Raw genomic sequence first — 17885 nt, 5'->3', positions numbered from 1 at the left:
GCATTGATACAAAAACGCTAAGATACTTCGTAGAACAGGAATTCAAAAGCATAGTCATTGGGCCTAATCTCAGCCTATGACCTGTGGTCTTTTCTGTTGTCGGTCTAGTCTGCATCCTGCAGGATCCGTGTGATATGGTGCTGGAGGAGGTGGACTCAGACTTGGAGGCCCAAGAGAGGGAGCAGGGCTCGGGGCAGAACGTCCAGGCTGAGGAGCAGGTGCAGCAGGATAGCTCCCTGCTGCAGGTGATACCCAACATCCTGCCACACGTGCTGGCCATGCAGGAGCAGGAGGACGCGGAGACGCAGACTGAACGCTGGACGCCTCTTATTGAGAGCATCAAGAAGGAAGCGGAGGAGACTGCCATAGCAAACATAGAGGAGAGGTGAGAGTGAATTGTTTGGATCTTGTGGTGGATTTAACACTGTAAAACCTGGCATGTGAAATATTAGTCAGGAAAATCTCATCTCACAGTTTTTTTAACCTTTAGACAAAATCTAAAAAAAAGTGTGCATGTGTGGATTTTGTTGAGTATCATATTTGATACATCAGGCTTTTATGGCTCATATAAGATGATATAGTGAGAATATTGAGTTCATACTTGAGGAGGAAAAAACATCTCAGTTTTCTTCAGATGCCCAAACTGAGCAAAAATATGCAATTTGGTGTATTTATATGGCCAAAAAGTAAGATGAAATTCTATTATCTTGTAATGTAAATCAATGAGATCTTTATAACAGACTACTTGCATAAAATGCATATAAATATCAGTTGTCACTCTATATCTCCAAATAAAATGTCTTAATGTGGGGGCAAAACATGTAATGTGATGCAATACAATGATGATTGAGAGAGATGAACAAATTCACATTCATCAAAGAAATCCTGGTTTATCACATTTAATACCCAAATTTTAAAATGATTTTTCTAAAGAAAAAAAAGTCCAGTTAATGCTTCAGTCCAGTAAATGTTCATCTTGAAATATTACTAACAAATCAAATAAAAATTCAGCAAAGTTTTGCTCATGTTAATTTAGAGCCTGAGAAATGTACATATCAAGTATGATAAAGTTGGCTTTATAGGGTTAATAAGGGCTACAATATATTGTATACTTTTAATGTTTGCCAAGATTGATTGCATTCGTTATAGATGTAATTTATTTTTTATAAACATTTTCCACCCTCTCACCAGCCCCTAAGGCTGTTTAAATAGGCTATTTTGCTACTGTACCTTTAAGACTTGACATTCATTAAAGAAATAGATTTAGAAATGAAAATTAACAACAACCAAACAAAACTTACCAGTTTTATTATACTAATTGGAAAATGACATTCGAGAGGTGAAGATTTTTAGTCAGTGACATCCAAAATGTTAGTCTGTTCTCCTCACACTAAATATAATGTAGTGCACAAGTCATATGGATTACTTTCCTTTTTTTCCATTAAATTTTCCCTTTAAATGTTATGTTATCATTACCAGATGGAGTTCAGTATCTCATCACATAACAGCATTGTTGTAATTAATATACGCAGCAGCGTGTCAAGATTGCTCACTTGTTCCTCTGCATCTTACTTTTTGTTCCCCGTGAGGAAAACATACTATAAAACATACTAAGTGATGTTTTTTGAAAATGTACAAATGCAGAAAGTTTTCTGTGATGGGTAGGTTTAGGGGATAGAATATACAGTTTGTACAGTATAAAAATCATGATATCTATCATCTATGGGAAAGTCCCCATAAAACATGAAACTCAATGTTTGTGTGCATGTGCGTGTGTGTGTGTGTGTGTGTGTGTGTGTGTGTGTGTATATGTGTGTGTGTGTGTGTGTGTGTGTGTGTGTGTGTGTGTGTGTGTGTGTGTGTGTGTGTGTGTATAGACTGGAGCAGGAACGCGTGGAGGCAGCTCGCATGGCGGAGGATCTGGCCCGACAGGCTGCAGAAATGGCCGTCAGACAGCTGGAGGAAGAACACACCACTCAGATCATCATTGATACGAAAAACGAAGAGCCAGACAATGATGATCAGTAAGTCATAAACACACTACAAACTCAGAGGAATTCAGTGAGCCTGTGTTACGCCCTTCCTGCCCTGTTCTGTGTTTGTTAAGACTGAGATCTGGGGTGTGATAAACCACAAAGTGGCTACAAAACTTTTTTGCGACCAATGCGCTGTCTCTATCCCTTTCTCTCTCTCTCTTTCTCACACACACACACACAAACACTCTTACAGTGTTCAGAATTCACCTGTTCACTGTTTGTTTTGCAAAGACTGCCAAATATCCAGGAGGAAGAGAATGAAGAAGACCCAGAGTAAGTGTCACCCTCCCCTTCCACTCTCGCTCCTTGCTTTCTGCCAGGGTCCAAAATTAACATTGGCCAAACAACAAAAATGACCAACAATCGTTGGTCTAGAATTTTCGTGTAGCTTTTAGTCAATTTTTATTAGCTTTGTGGTCATCTATGTGCCTTATTACATTCAAACCATCTACTAAAGAAAACATCTGTTGTCTGTCTTCTAAAGACTTTTACATCAATGCAAAACACATATGTGCATATTCCTTGGATTAAGCGATCCATATACACTACTGTTGAAAAGTTTGGTAAGATTTTTTTTTTTTTTTTTGGGCCATTCACAAGGAACGTGTTTCTCCATTCCAATGCGCTACTTTTCCATTGTTTTTCTATGTAAATGCTACTAGACGGATGTGTTTGACTGTTGTGCTTGTGTTTTGCATCTTTTTTTTCTGCATCTCGCCCATGACACTGCATTCTAAAAACGAGGCTCGAGTTAAAATCAGTTTTAAATCTCTTTTAAAAAAACGCTTCTCGAGACCGTGTGTTTTTTCCCGATTCCACTTCCTGCGTCTCGCGTTTTTCAAAGCAAAAACACATTCTGTGTGAACAAGGCCTTTACGCTCACAAAGGCTTTACTTTTTTTGTTAAAAAAAAAACAGTAAAAACAGTAATATTGTTATATATTATTACTATTTAAAATAACCAGTTTTTGTTGTAATATATTTTAAAATGTAATTTATTTCTGTGATGCAAACCTGAATTTTCAGCATCACTACTCCAGTCTTCAGGGTCACATGACCCTTCAGAAATCATTCTAATATGCTGATTTGCTGCTCAAGAAACATGTCTTATTATTATCAATGTTAAAAACAAAACAGTTGTGTTGCTTAATATTGTTGTGGAAACCGTGATGTATTTTTTTTCAGGATTCTTTGAAGTAAATGGGGGAAAGAACAGCATTTAAATCTTTTGTAGCATTATGGGCCCTATCATACACCCAGCACAATGCGACACCAGGTGCAATGCAAGTGTTTTTTGCTAGTTTCAGCCCAGCGTAGTTATCATTTTCATGTCCAGCACCATGTTATTTAAATAGCAAATGCACTCGCGGCCATCTGTTCACTCATGGGCGTGCTGGTCTGAAAATGAGGTGTGTTCAGGTGCATTGTTGGCATGTTGCTATTTTGAGGCAACTGAAAACGACTGCACCATTGACCAACAAAAACCTGGTCTAAAGTCAGTGCTGCAGTATTTTTTTGTTATTTAAAGGGTGTGTTAGTAATATGCGCCTATAGGTGAGTGCACAACGCGCATACACTCTGCTTGTTACACACACAGGGACACGCAGCAGCACACAAACATGCCAAATATTAAAAATAAAAGGATTACAATGTAAAAGATTATTATTATGTACATAAAGATAAAAATACCTACATGTCATAATGGATAGTCATTGCATGTATCAGAATGACCTGTTTGCAGTAATGACCAATGAAATTGGCTAATTATTTGACCAATCGTGGCAGTACACACATGTATTTAAACTGACTCGTCAGGTTGAGGGTGTCTATATTCCGCCATGTAAATAGTGAATCCGCCATGGTTCAAGCGCACCTGCTTTTACAGGGAATGGGAGATGACACTCTGATTGGTTTATTGCACATTACTCCCAAAACACACCCATGGCTCATTAAGAGACTAGGTACAACCCTTTTAGACCATGCGCCTGGTGTGCCAACCACTTTTTTCTGTCGTTAAACTAGCAAAAGTGTATTCAAACAAGCCCTAAGTGCACCTGCACCATGTGCTTCAGACCATGTGCTTAGATCGGTAACACTTTAAAATAAGGTTCATTAGTTAAACATTAGTTAATGTATTAACTAACATGAATTAACCATGAGCAATACATTTGTTACTGTATTTACTAATCTTCATTAACATTAGTTAATGAAAATACAGCTGTTTATCGTTTGTTCATGTTAGTTCACAGTGCATTAACTAATGTTAACAAGATTTTAATAATGTATTAGTAAATGTTGAAATTAGCATTAACAAAGATTAATAAATGCTGTATAAGTGCAGTTCATTATTAGTTAATGTTAACTAATGTAGTTAACTAATGTTAACTAATGAAGCTTATTGTAAAGTGTTACCCTTAGATCATTAAAATAGGGCCCTATAAATGTTTTTACTGACACTTTTGATCAATTGAATGTGTCCTTGCTGAGAAAAAAAAAGGAAAACAAATCTTACTGACTTTTGAACAATAGTGCATATAAAAAATAAATAGTATTATAAGAAAAAGCCCTGTTAAATTAAATTAAATTATATTGGGATCCGAACAATTCTCTCTCACCTCTCTTCCATGTTTGCTTTAGCAGTCTCCTCCACTTCTTATATGATGTGGTCACAAATATGTACAGTATGTGGTATACTTAATAATCCCAAATCTAATTCTATATTTATAGATTTTTTTATATTATTGCAAAATACACTTTTATGGTCGCTATAGTGATTCACTTGCAATTCGCAGGTGTGAGAAAAACATAATTTTGGACCCTGCTTCCAACCCTTCAGTGCTGCAACTTTCCTCACAGCAGAGTGAATGTTACAACTCACGATTTGATGCGAGTTCTTGCTTGCTTCTCTTTACTGCTGTGCCGTTACTTTATTATGCTGCATGTCAGCTGAAGTGCTGTTTGTCCTCTCCGGCTCACCATACAGGTTACAGCCGTTCCGTGAAGAGAGTGAGGAGGAGAATGAGGATAGTAAGATCACAGAGTAAGGCCTTCATCCTCAGAGCTGAGCAGCAAGCGCTATAGCAGCCTGGGCATTACTTGTAATACTTGCACTGATGGCAAAGTCTTTCAGTGTGGCACATTATATATCATAAAAGCTGCAGCACATGCTTTAGCAGCTGTTTGTATCTATAAGTCCCCACACTGCCTTTGAAAAATTAGAGCATGTACTCCTGAAATGAGTATGAAGCTTTCATACATTCGTGCAGTATTTTATATTGTCTTTAGGGCTGGGCAATATTATATGTTGATTCTAAATTGAGATACAAAATATCTTGATAAGCTTTTATCCATTTGATAATATTCACATCTCCTTTGTTTTAAAAAAGGTAATGTTACTTAAAACATTTTTTAAAAAGGCTGAATCTAAGTTTTGTTCTGATTCAAAAACTAGTTTCATAGGTTTAAAAACCGATTCACTGAAATAAAAGGAATCTTTACTTAATCTCAAGGGAAATGGTCCTAAGAAAATTTAACTGGCCAAATAAAGATCACTGCAGTATGGAAGCTTGTTTCCACCATGAAATGAAAAATAAAGGTAATTGCGACTTTTTGTCTCACAATTCTGACTTCTAAAGTCAGAATTGTGAGATATAAGCTCACAATTGCGAGATATACACTCACAATTCTGAGAAAAAAGACGCAATTTCGAGTTTATATCATGCAATTCTGACTTTATAACTCGCAATTGTGAGTTTATATCTAGCAATTCTGACTTTATAACACGTAATTCTGACTTTAAATCTAGCAAATCTGAGAAAAAAAGTCATAATTGTGAGATGCAAACTCGCAATTGCTAGAAAAAAGTCAGAATTGTAAGATAAAAAGTCGCAATTACCTTTTTTATTGTTTTATTAAGTGGCGGAAACAAGCTTCCATTATTTGATTTATCACCCAGGCTATTTAAACCAAGATTAAAACTCCTTAGATTAAAGAAAATGAGCAATTTAGCCCATATAGTTACATTTTTGTACATCAAAGCAATGTTGCTTCAGTCTCTAAAAAGACTAACCATTACAAATACAGAAGTGTCCCACTTTTGAGTACTTTGTGTTATTTTGGGCATGATGTCAGATGCTTAATTTAGGCTTCATCCTGCTTTACCACGTCACTATAAACCATCCTGTCTGAAAACCAGAACAGCTGATGCCAAAAAGCTTTTAGGCCGAAGCACTTCAGTAGAAGTAGAACAGTTTCAGACCTGCTGCTGCTGCATTTTGCAGTGCTGAATTCAGTAAGCCATAAAGTCATGAAATAAAACTGAAATGTGCACTTTTTATCAACATTTTGCAACCAACTTGACATCCCCTAAACAGTGTCGACATAAAAAGGTATGTTAGACTGGCCTACATTAGTTTGTGTAAACAGATTGTACCTATATAATTCTACACACACATTTAAGATGTGCCACAAAAAGTATTTTGTACATTAAAGGATTAGTTCACTTTCAAATAAAAATTACCCCAAGATTTTCTCACCCTCAAGCCATCTTAGGTGTATATGACTTTCTTCTTTCTGATGAACACAATCGGAGTTATATTAATAAGTATCCTGATGCATCTAAGCTTTATAATGGCAGTGAACAGGTCCAATGAGTATGAAGCTCAAGAAAGTGCATCCATCCATCATAAACGTACTCCACACGGGTTAATAAAGGCCTTCTGAAGCGAAGTGATGTGTTTGTGTAAGAAAAATATTCATATTTAACAAGTTATAAAGTTAAATATCTAGCTTCCACAAGACCGCCTTCCGTGTTCAACTTACAAAAAAAGCGTAACTGACGGTAGATATTTTACTTGATAATTTGTTAAATATGGATATTTTTCTTACACAAATGCATCACTTCACTTCAGAAGGCCTTTATTAACCCCCCTGAGCTGTGTGGAGTACGTTTATGATGGATGGATGAACTTTCTTGAGCTTTATACTCGTTGGACCTGTTCACTGCCATTATAAAGCTTGGACGCATCAGGATATTTATTAATATAACTCCGATTGTGTTCATCAGAAAAAAGAAATTCATATACACCTAGGATGGCTTGAGGGTGACAAAATCAAAAATTGGTGTAATTTTCATTTTAAAGTGAACTAACCCTTTAATGCTGTAGTGTAAACCATGCATGTTTTGGGCATAAAAACATGGACTAGCACGCTACTGGGCTAACAGCTGAAAAGTTCATTTAAGTAAATTTAAGTTGGTAGCACTACTACTTTTAGTTAAAAGTTGACTCTGCGTGTCAACAATGTAATCTAAGAGGATGATAACCTTCTTTACAAGCAAAAGTAGGGGAAAGGAGTACAGAAGTTGAATATATCAATTCCAGTAATATGTTGTTGAGAACTGGGTCAATAATGTTTGTTTGTGAGACAAACAACATTGACAAGACCAGCACTGTCACCATCATGCAGTATTTTGCATTTTAGATGCTGGTCACCAATGTCCTCTATGGGTAGTAGCTGGGTAAAACAGCTTCACTAGAAAAGACATGCTGGTTGATACGCATTTTTAGCTGGTGACAGATATGACTACACTATGGAAGCTCTATGGAATAATAAAATAAAAGGTAAATGCGACTTTCTTACAATTCTGACTTTTTTCTCACAATTGTGAGTTTATATCTTGCAGTTTGGACTTTATAACTCACAATTGTGAGTTTATATCTCAAAAATGTATAAATGTATTAGGGGTTGAACGACTTCAGATTTTTTAAAGTTGACTTTTATGTGATTAAAGTCAACTCGACGTCGACTAGTCACTAATGACGTCATTAATGAACAAATAAGCCTGAACCTCAAACTGAGACTCGAACGCGGGTTGCTTTGTGCACAGCTATGGCATATGACAGCGCTGCCCACAAGGCTACTGCTCATACGTAACAGCTTGTTTTTATCAGTTCTTTTGTCTTTGGGTCATTATATTTCTCACAGATTTCTGCTCTTTCTAAATCAGATACAGATAAAGTAGCACAGTAAAGATTACATTTATATGAATGCATTACTAAGAGAGTGATTGTGTGTGAATTCTACCTGGCAGCGTCTCTCTACTAATAGTGAAGCTGTGTGTTTTGGTTACTTATAAATATATGCTAGAACTTTTCAGTTTCTAAGCTATTTTATTGATAAGTCACAGCACAGTGTTGACAATACATTTCTGCGCTACTGAATGTTTCTGTGTTAGTTAGTTTAGAACAGCGATTAACTTACGTGTACAATAAGCTGTTTAAAATGTGCATTCACGTGATCAATATTGAGCATCAAGATGGTATAATCAAAAATACCTTGTGGAGCGCTGTCGGAGTATGAATTTATTTGTCATTTACTGTTGAATACAGAGCGTAAATGTGGACTTCAAAGATTTCTTATTCTGTTGAGCCCTCTATAGGCCATAACCAGCAACTAGTCGACGTCAAGCTGAAAGCGTCATGGCAAAGCATTAAAGTCAAGTCATCTTGCAATTCTGACTATTTCTCACAATTCTGAGTTTATATCTCACAATTCTGAAAATTTTCTAGCATTCGAGTTTAGATATAACTCAGAATTATAACAAAGAATTGTGAGATATAAACTCACAATTGCAAGGAAAAATGTCAGAATTATGAGATATAAACTAGAAATTGTGAGAAATAAAGTCAGAATTACGAGATATAAACTTGCAAATGCAAGAAAAATAGTCAAATAAAAATATAGTCCAAATAGTTTGCAAGTTTATTAATAAAGTCCATTGTGAGAGAAGTTGCAATTACCTTTTTTTTTTTTTTTTTTTTTTTTATTCCTTGACAGAAACGAGCTTCCATAACACACTGAACACTGAACCAGATAACAGCATAATCTAGCACGGAATAGTGTTGAAATTGGTTTGAGCTTGATCAGCTTCCTCTCTTTTTTTTGTTGAAACTCAACATATATTTACAGTAGTCCATATTGATAGCTGCATCTAATATAGCCTTGATAGTATTGTCGCTATTTAATTAATCTCTTTGAAAGACCTAAAATTACAAATGAGATTGTCCGTCAGAATGGTTGATTTTCATAATCCAATCACACGTTCTTGTCAGCTCCTTTGAGTTTTATCTGGTCAACCGCTACAGATCCGATTGGCGGCTCACCAGTCTCTGAACGTTTGTGATGGACTGGTTGTGTTGCCATGACTAGACTCCAGCTCAAACCCTTTTCAGGAGCCTGGTGGATGTCTGCCCGGCGGAGCCGTCGCCACACGAGTCTGAGGTTTCAGATCACCCACCCCAAAGTCCACCGCCTGTGACCACTCAGCCTGAGCGCTCCACATCTTTACCTCCTGATGCTGACCAGGTAACATCGCTTAAAACATATTAGCACACTACCATTTGAAAGTTTGGGAAGACATTTTTTTGTTTTTGAAAAGAAAAAGTGATATTTCTTTTTACCAAGGCAACATTTAATCAAAAACATTTAACCAAAAACAACCATTACCATATTTTCCAATGTTTTTTTTTTTGGTTTTTTTTTGCAATGTATATTCCAAAGCGATTTATATAATGCAATTAATGGCAAGCACAAAGTACAGAGAGAAGTACAGGAGCCCAATTTAATTGTACAGCATATTTAGTTTTAGTTTTGCTTTAAATTCGTTTAGGCTTCATAATAAATGTTGTTGTTTATAATGAATGTATTCATGTATTTTTCCTGTTCTGAATACCATTAAATTTAACTTGTGCAACTTATTTTCTGCAAAATATGGTAATGTACTGTTTGAAATTAATGTTTTATCGTGTACTTTTTACTTGTGATAGCAAAGCAATTACATTTACATCATGTATGCATTTTGCAGACTTACATTACATTAATGCATTCAAGGTACAGTACCTATACATTTTTATCAGTTCATGCATTTCCTGGGAATCGAACCCATGGCCTTGGCATTGGTAATGCCATGCTTAATCTACAGGAATCCAATTATGAAAATACCAATGCAATGTCATGAAATCGCCAGTAATGAGAAATCACTGTAATGTGCTTGTTTTGGTACTGTACAAAACCTTTGAATGGGATGAAACTGGAACGGGATGAATAAATGAATGAGATGAAACTTCTGAATATAATAAAATGACAGAATGAACAAAGGCCTCCTCAAATGTATGGAAGCTTGTTTCCGTAATAGCAACTTTTTATCTTGCAATTCTTTTTTTTTTTCTCAGAATTGTGAGTTATAAATTTGCAATTGCGACTGATAGTCTGAATTGCAAAATATATGCCCAGTTTCACAGACAAGGATCTTAAAATATGTCAGTGCCATTGTTTTGTTGTTGTTTTTTTCTAAGGCATTTTTATAAAAGCTACTTAAATGTCCTAATTTAACTAAGGCCTGATCCTGGCTTAATCTAAGCCCTGTCTGTGAAACCGGGCCATAAACTCGCAATTCTGACTTTAGAACCCACACAAGTTTATATCTCGCAATTCTGAGAAATGTAAACTTAAAATTGCAAGAAAAAAGTTAGAATTGTGAGATAATAAGTTGCAATTACATTTTTTATTTTCAATGAAGAATGTCATTGCTGCAAGTAGAGGATTCTCTTAATAGATATTTTGAAAATCTCAGCATTTAAATGAGATAGTTATTTGTATAGTTATAAATATGTATTGTATTTTTTTTCCATTAATTAAATACAGCCTTGGAGAAAGTATATTTCTTTCAAAAACATAAAAATTATATAGTGACTCTTTTGAATGGCAGCTATATACATTTAGACATGTGGAATTGGTCATATTTGTCTTTGCTGTCTTATGTTTGCTTTTATTAATCTTCTGTTGTTACAGGAAGAGGAACCTCCTGAAGAAGGATGTGGAGGTCAGTGTAAACATGAACATATGCACAATGACTGTATACAAGCAGTGTTGTCTGTAATGCATTACTAAGTAATTAATTACAGTAATTTAATTACTTTTCCCTTGAAAAGTAATGGTTATTTCAAGAATAATTTATGCAATTTTATATTATTAATTTGAAAGGGCAGTTTCATGTCTATCCTTGTATTGTTCAACAGGTTAGAAAGTAATTAGTAATAAGTAATGCAATACTTTTTAAAGAGAGTAATTAGTACGGTAATCTAATTACACTGTTGAAGATGTAATTAGTAGCTAGTAATTCATTACTTTTTAGAGTAACTTAACACAAACATGCTAAGATAGATGTCGATTTCATGAAGCTTTAGTCCTGCAGATCTAATCAAATGAGCATTACTGTAACTGTTCAGATCCAGTTTGTTCATAACCAATGAAAGGAAATGTGAACGGCCAGTAATTGAACCAGTCTGCCTATCTGCAGTGCCTGCTAGCTGTACTGGCGTAAAGAGCTGGGTTCTTCGCATCCCTCACGCTTCCGCATGTCTGAGCAACTTGCATCTGCTGAAAAACAATGTTCCCTTGCCCACGATGCCCTCTGATCTCCTGCTGCTGTACCAGGAGATATCCCAGCTTCCAAAACAAGCCAACCAGTGCTTCCAGAACGTTCTCCATCGCCTCAACATCCTGAAGCCCATGTAGAACGCCTCAGCAGCAGCATGTAGTCTTTGAGTTAGAATCTGTAGCTAGTGGATTTACTTTTTAAAATACCCGAGAGACTCACTGTCAGTCATCCCATGCTAAAGTGCCCTAAAATCCAGATCATCCCATGCTTGACACCCAAAACACGGTTTCGAAGTGCCCTACAGTTACAGAAAGACAACAAACCTTCAACAGTCTCTCAGGTGAACTGACTGTGCTAGATAGTGCTGTGCTGTGCCAGTGATTTTTGATAATAAGGACCACTGTTATTGTTTGTGCTATTGACATTGAATATTATTGTACCTCAAATCTTGCAGCTTACTGAGGAGAAGTGTGCTGTTACTTATATGTATGTTTTCGCCTGGTGGGTGATAAAATCAGTGAAAAACCCCTTAGATTATATTGGCTCTTAAATCTAAATATCACAGAGATCTAGTTTAGCTATATCTAGGCACCAAAATAGTGCAGTTTCACTCGCATTTGTGACTTGCATAAGTGTGTGCAAGCTGTAAAATGTTTTTTTTTTTTTTTTCAGAGAATAAAAAAGTCCCCAATGTTCCTTAAAAAGTCTAAAATAATCAGTTTTATGAAATTTAAGGTCCCTCATCTTTTTGAATGAGCAGCCGACAAAAGTAAAGCATATACATTTCAAAATAAGAGTCCTGATATATTTCAGGCTTGTGTATAATTAAAAGTCCCGCATTATGTTAAACTTTTTTTTTCCTCTTTATTACTGGTATTTTGGTAATTTTACACAATAAACTGTATCTGACATTTAATTCAGCATAAACACTTGTAGATGGATGAACTAACTACTAAACTTGCTAAAACACTAAACTTGGTTTAGGTATTTATCTGACAAAATTATTTGGCAAAAAAAGGGCAAACTACAGCTACAGGTTTTATTTTACTATGCAAAAAAAATGAATAGAAAAACAAAAAGCATACATTGCAACAGGAGAAAGCATACATTGACTAATATTTTGTTGGTTCTCACTTGTTTTGGCATGTGTTCATAATTTCTTTGTATGACAGCCTGTCTAAAAATTATGTCCGCACAATTTGGCATGTATTATTGTAATAATATTTGAACAAAGGGTATAAATTTTGCCAGGCCGGACGTCACTTTTGACCATTACTGTATATATATTGTCAATACAGTTTAAACTAGGCCTCTAAATATTTACATAATTAATAAATAATTTTTTACAAATATTTTTTTAATTATTTAAAAATATTTAAAAACCTAGTGTACTTTTTGTATAATAATAAATTAAGTCATTTTGCTTGTAAATATCTCTTTGTATCCCAAAATCATCTCTAAATTTTTATTTCTGATGCACAAATAATGTTTTTTTTTTTTTTTAAGATTTCAACACTAAAATTTAATTGTGTGTGCTCTCAGAAAGCAGCCATTTGAAGACCGTTCCCAAAATCATCGTCCCACCAGAGTCAGAGTCAAATCTGATGGCCCACAGGTCAGTGATTCACCATCTGATCTATTTATATGATAATTAGCTAAATAGTTTAGGCTATTTCACTGAAAGTCCTGTTTTTTTTTCTTCTTCTTTTTTTCACTATCAGCAAAGTTGTGGATTCAGAGTAAGTTGTTCTTCATCTACAAAGATTTAGTTTTGTAAACTACGGCTGCTATAGTAAAGACTGCAATTTGCCATACTGTATGTTGTTGTTCAATAGACTGCCTCAGGAGCAGACGGCTCCTGGTGCGGAAGATGAGGACAGTCGAATGGATCCGAACATGACTGATCTACTCAGTGTGGGCGAGTGAGTCTTTAAAAAGCCAAATATTTTATTGTGGGTTTTTTTTGTCTCAAAACCCTTGCTTAGACTCAAAAAAAGACATTTCATTGATGAACTTGATGTGACATGACTTTCTCCAATATGTCGTTTCCTGTAGAGGCCTTGAGCGGCCAATGTCTGCGGCCAGTCAAACAAGTATAGTTGTGAATGAGCGACTGCAGGACCTGGTCAAGCTGTTTAAGGGGCGAACAGAACGTGCAAGAGATAAACTGACTGATCCAGATGATTCTGATGAGGAAAGCCCTTCGGCATGTGAGTAGACTTGTATTTACTCTTTATTTTACTGTATTAGATCAGTAATGTAAGGTCAAGGATATATATTGTAGTTACCATTGATATTTGAACCCTAGCTCCAGCCAAAAAGCCTGCAGATGCCCCGCCTCCTCCACCACCTCCTCCAGAGGAAAAGAAAGACGTTGAAGAGGCGGCTGAAGAGGAGGTGAAAATCTATGAGTTTATGGGATACAAGTTCCCAGTTCCTCAGTTGAAAATGCCCCAGATTCCTGATTGGCTGAGAGTTATACTGGAGTACCGTTTCCCGTCCAGCATTGATCCCTACACAGGTGAGATCTACAACCAGCTCTATGGATCACAGTGAGCCATTGTTATAATAATTAATATAGAAATAAACTACCTTATTTACGTGTCATGTCATGAGAAATTTATATTAAAAAAAAAAAATAAAAAAAAAACTTTTTTGTTTGTTTGTTTTGAACATCTTTCCCAGTCCAAAATGAATGTCTATTAACAACAAGGAAGTAGACTCTAAAAAGTGTATTGTTAGACTCTTTTGTTATTTTGTACTGTCGAATGTACTGACAAGCATTTGTGGTAAAGCCAATTCTGTTGAACTTTGCATGTCATTAATTTAAATATATTCGTAATTACACATTTGTAATGATAAAGTTGCAAGTTAAAAATATAGCTGTGAGGAGCAATTATCAGGGTTCAAGTGCTTTAAGGCCTTTAAGCACATGTGAAAAAAAGGTATTATGTTTTAATTGGCAATCCTGTAACCATCTCGATCATAGATGGAAAAGACCATTCACAGCAAATACAGGCAATTTACCATAGGAAATATATAGTTTTTAAAGCTTTTTAATAGTTTTCGAGGTTGGACTAGTTCGCCAAAGTTGGTTTTTGAAATAATCTCCGATATTTAACGAATATTGTTAAGTCAGACAGCGGCGGTCCTAGAGGCAAAGTTGCTCAGAATGAGGAGTCCTACCATGTGGTATGAACGTCGTGAGCGTGTGTGAAAAATTGCACGATCCACAATCGCACGTGGAAAACGCGAAGGCGCCCCCCGGTGGCCGTTTTCTTTCAAATTTCTCACAGGCCTTTAGGGCCGTGAGTCAAACAGGCCCAGTGAGTTTCGTTCTGATTGGCTTCCGATAACCTCGTCTGATCAAACTTCATTGCACGATGGCAGACATGTTTTTCAAGATCAACGTCAATGTCCTCATAGACAGTCATGGCACCTCAGACAAAGACACTGCATGCCAATTTTCAAGTCAATCGGACTAACGGTAAAGTAGTTATAGCTGATTTCATGTTTTTTGCTGTTATAGCGCCACCAAGTGGCCAGTCGCCATGTCCTTTTTCACACGACCACAGAATGAGCTCTTACATAGGTGTGCTGAGTTTGGTGAAAATATCTCTTTCCGTTCACGAGTTGTAGCTATTTTAGTAAGTTACCCCCTTAGGGACCATGAATCAGAATTTCAACTTTTTTTTGATAAGTATTGACAATTAAACTTCTGACAATCTCACTGCACTGGTTAGGGCCAAAAACCTAGGACTAGTTTGCAAAAATTGCCCATCTTGAGCCAAGGATTCCAACGATATAAGTCACTTTTCACCACTGTAGTGCCCTCATCAGGCCGATCGGGGCGAGCCTTGGTGACGTTATAGGCGGTGTGAGTACTACCAGCCCTAAAAAGTTTTACCAGCCCTAAAAAGTCTCTACAACTTATGGTTCGGTCTGCCCGATCACTTTTAGGGGAGAATGCTGATCCTTGGAAAATGTAACAATTCCAATAGGGATTCAGCGCTACATTATAGCGTTATCTGCAAGTACTGTTTTTTCACATTCAATAAAATTAAGCACACTTCTTTTTCTCTAGGGATATTATAAGTGGACTTAAAATTATAAAAACAATATGATTAGAAACAATGATATGACCTCTTTAAAATGACATACTGAAGATGCAACTATGCCGATTGATTCTTTCACAGATTTGATCTACGTGGTGTGGCTGTTCTTTGTGACGTTTGCGTGGAACTGGAATGTTTGGCTGATCCCTGTGCGCTGCACTTTCCCGTATCAGACCCCTGAGAACGTTCACTGGTGGCTGCTGATGGACTACCTCTGTGACACCATTTACATTCTTGACATCGTGGTCTTTCAGCCCAGGCTGCAGTTTGTGAGAGGAGGAGACGTTGTGGTGAGCAAGAGCAGCCTACGTCCAATATTGTGTGACAACCAGAACGTGTTGTGTTTCGAACAGCATATCTACTGTTTTATATGCTTGTTTCCGCCACAGAATTAAAAAATATAAGGTAATTGCAACTTTTTATCTCACAAATTTTGCCTTTTTTCTCACAATTGTGGGTTTATATCTCACAGTTCTTACATTTTTTTCTCAGAATTGCACGTTATATCTCACAATTCAAACTTTATATTCTTATATAGAGTTTATATCTTACAATTCTGATTAAAAAAAAAGTAAATTGTGGGATATAAACTCGCAATTGCAAGTTATAAAGTCGCAATTTTGGGAAAAAAGTCAGAATTGTGAGCTGACTTTTTTATATTGTATATTGCATTATATAACTTGCAATTGCAAGTTCTATCTCACAATTCTGAGAAAAGTTGGTATTGTGATATATAAACTTACAATTGCAAAAAGTTTCTCAGAATTTCGACTTTATTTCTCAAAATTACAACTGTATATCACACAATACAGATTTGCTAGGTTATATCTCACAATTCTGAGAAATAAAGACAGAATTGCACAATATAAACTTGAAATTCAGAGAAAACGTCAGTATTGTGAGATTTAAACACAAATCGCGAGAAAAAATGTAGAATTGCGAGTTTATATCTCACAATTCTGACTTTATAACTCGCAATTATGAAGTTATATCTCACAATTTTGACTTTTTTTCCTCAGAATTGTGAGATATAACTTCACAATTGCGAGTTATAAAGTCAGAATTGTGATATAAACTCGCAATTCTACATTTTTTATATAATATAAACCGGCAATTGTGAGAAAAAAATCTGAATTGTGAGACAAAAAAGTCGTAATTATCTTCTTTATTTTTTTTATTCAGTGGTGGAAGCTTCCATAGTTTAATTGTTTCAACCTAAATAATTTCTTTTTGTGAATTGTTTTGCTTGAAGTTGTGCTTACACTGTCTTTCTTTAAAAATAAACATCACTAGGTTCAATATTTTGTTGTCTAATGCAATGATATTCATAGACCACTGTTTCTTTTACTTTGTTGATGTCTATTGATGTTTGCCTATTTTATGTCTTTCTAAGTGTGACAAAAAAGACATGAGAGAGAACTACATGCAAACAGAGCGATTTAAGGTAAAACTCTTTATTTTCTACTAAATCTATGCATTGACACTGAACAAATAACTTCAGTGTGTTATTAAAACAGCATCCTAACCTTCAGTGCATGCTGGATGTTTCAGATGGATGTGATCAGTCTCTTTCCACTGGATGTCCTGTACGTCTTCACAGGTGTCAAATCACTCTTGCGGTTTCCTCGCCTTCTAAAGGTAAAAAAAACATGCTGTCCCTTATGTCTTCCCACTGTCACACACAAATATCCCTAATACTCACACTTATTCTGTGCCCTTTTTGCAGTACAATGCATTCTTTGAGTTTAATGATCGTCTGGAGGCTGTGATGAGCAAAGCATACATTTACAGGTAAGACCAGAGGCCACAACTAGAGGTCACCATAACACAAAACGAATACCTTTTAAAGGGACAGTTCACCCAAATAATAAAGATATTATTTACTCACTGCCATGTGATTCCAGGGTGATCCGGACGAGTGCGTACTTGCTGTACTCTCTGCACTGTAATGCCTGTATTTTCTATTGGGGTTCTGACTATGAAGGACTGGGTTCTACTAAATGGGTCTATAATGGCAAAGGAAACAGGTGAACTTATCCATCTCAATTACCGAGTGGTATGTTGTACACAGTGTAGATAATGTAATATAACGAGTCTGTGTTTGTGTCCTGCAGTTATATTCGCTGCTACTACTTTGCTGTGAAGACTCTGATCACCATCGGAGGTTTGCCTGATCCCACCACTGTCTTTGAAATCGTCTTCCAACTGGTCAACTACTTCGTTGGAGTCTTTGCTTTCTCCATCATGATCGGTCAGGTGGGAGACATACATGACAGAACTTCTGGGTGAATCTCAT

The 17885-nt window shown here is 36.1% G+C and overlaps 1 protein-coding gene across 1 annotated transcript in view; it reads left to right on the top strand.

The window, feature by feature from the left end:
• The window catches only part of cngb1a (cyclic nucleotide gated channel subunit beta 1a), a 61939-nt gene that overhangs the window by 17335 nt on the left and 26719 nt on the right, over window positions 1-17885 (top strand). The window contains exons 14-28 of the mRNA XM_051870371.1: window positions 109-385; window positions 1878-2024; window positions 9268-9400; window positions 10886-10916; window positions 13017-13089; window positions 13196-13213; window positions 13310-13396; window positions 13530-13684; window positions 13783-13995; window positions 15671-15879; window positions 16983-17033; window positions 17141-17227; window positions 17316-17380; window positions 17494-17616; window positions 17704-17845. Of these exons, the coding sequence (XP_051726331.1) occupies window positions 109-385; window positions 1878-2024; window positions 9268-9400; window positions 10886-10916; window positions 13017-13089; window positions 13196-13213; window positions 13310-13396; window positions 13530-13684; window positions 13783-13995; window positions 15671-15879; window positions 16983-17033; window positions 17141-17227; window positions 17316-17380; window positions 17494-17616; window positions 17704-17845 (1811 nt within the window). The remainder of the gene's footprint in view (window positions 1-108; window positions 386-1877; window positions 2025-9267; window positions 9401-10885; window positions 10917-13016; window positions 13090-13195; window positions 13214-13309; window positions 13397-13529; window positions 13685-13782; window positions 13996-15670; window positions 15880-16982; window positions 17034-17140; window positions 17228-17315; window positions 17381-17493; window positions 17617-17703; window positions 17846-17885) is intronic.

This window comes from Ctenopharyngodon idella, chromosome 18, assembly GCF_019924925.1.
Source record: "Ctenopharyngodon idella isolate HZGC_01 chromosome 18, HZGC01, whole genome shotgun sequence".
NCBI classification, from domain to species: domain Eukaryota; kingdom Metazoa; phylum Chordata; class Actinopteri; order Cypriniformes; family Xenocyprididae; genus Ctenopharyngodon; species Ctenopharyngodon idella.
This window is presented reverse-complemented; position numbering and strand designations above follow the sequence as displayed.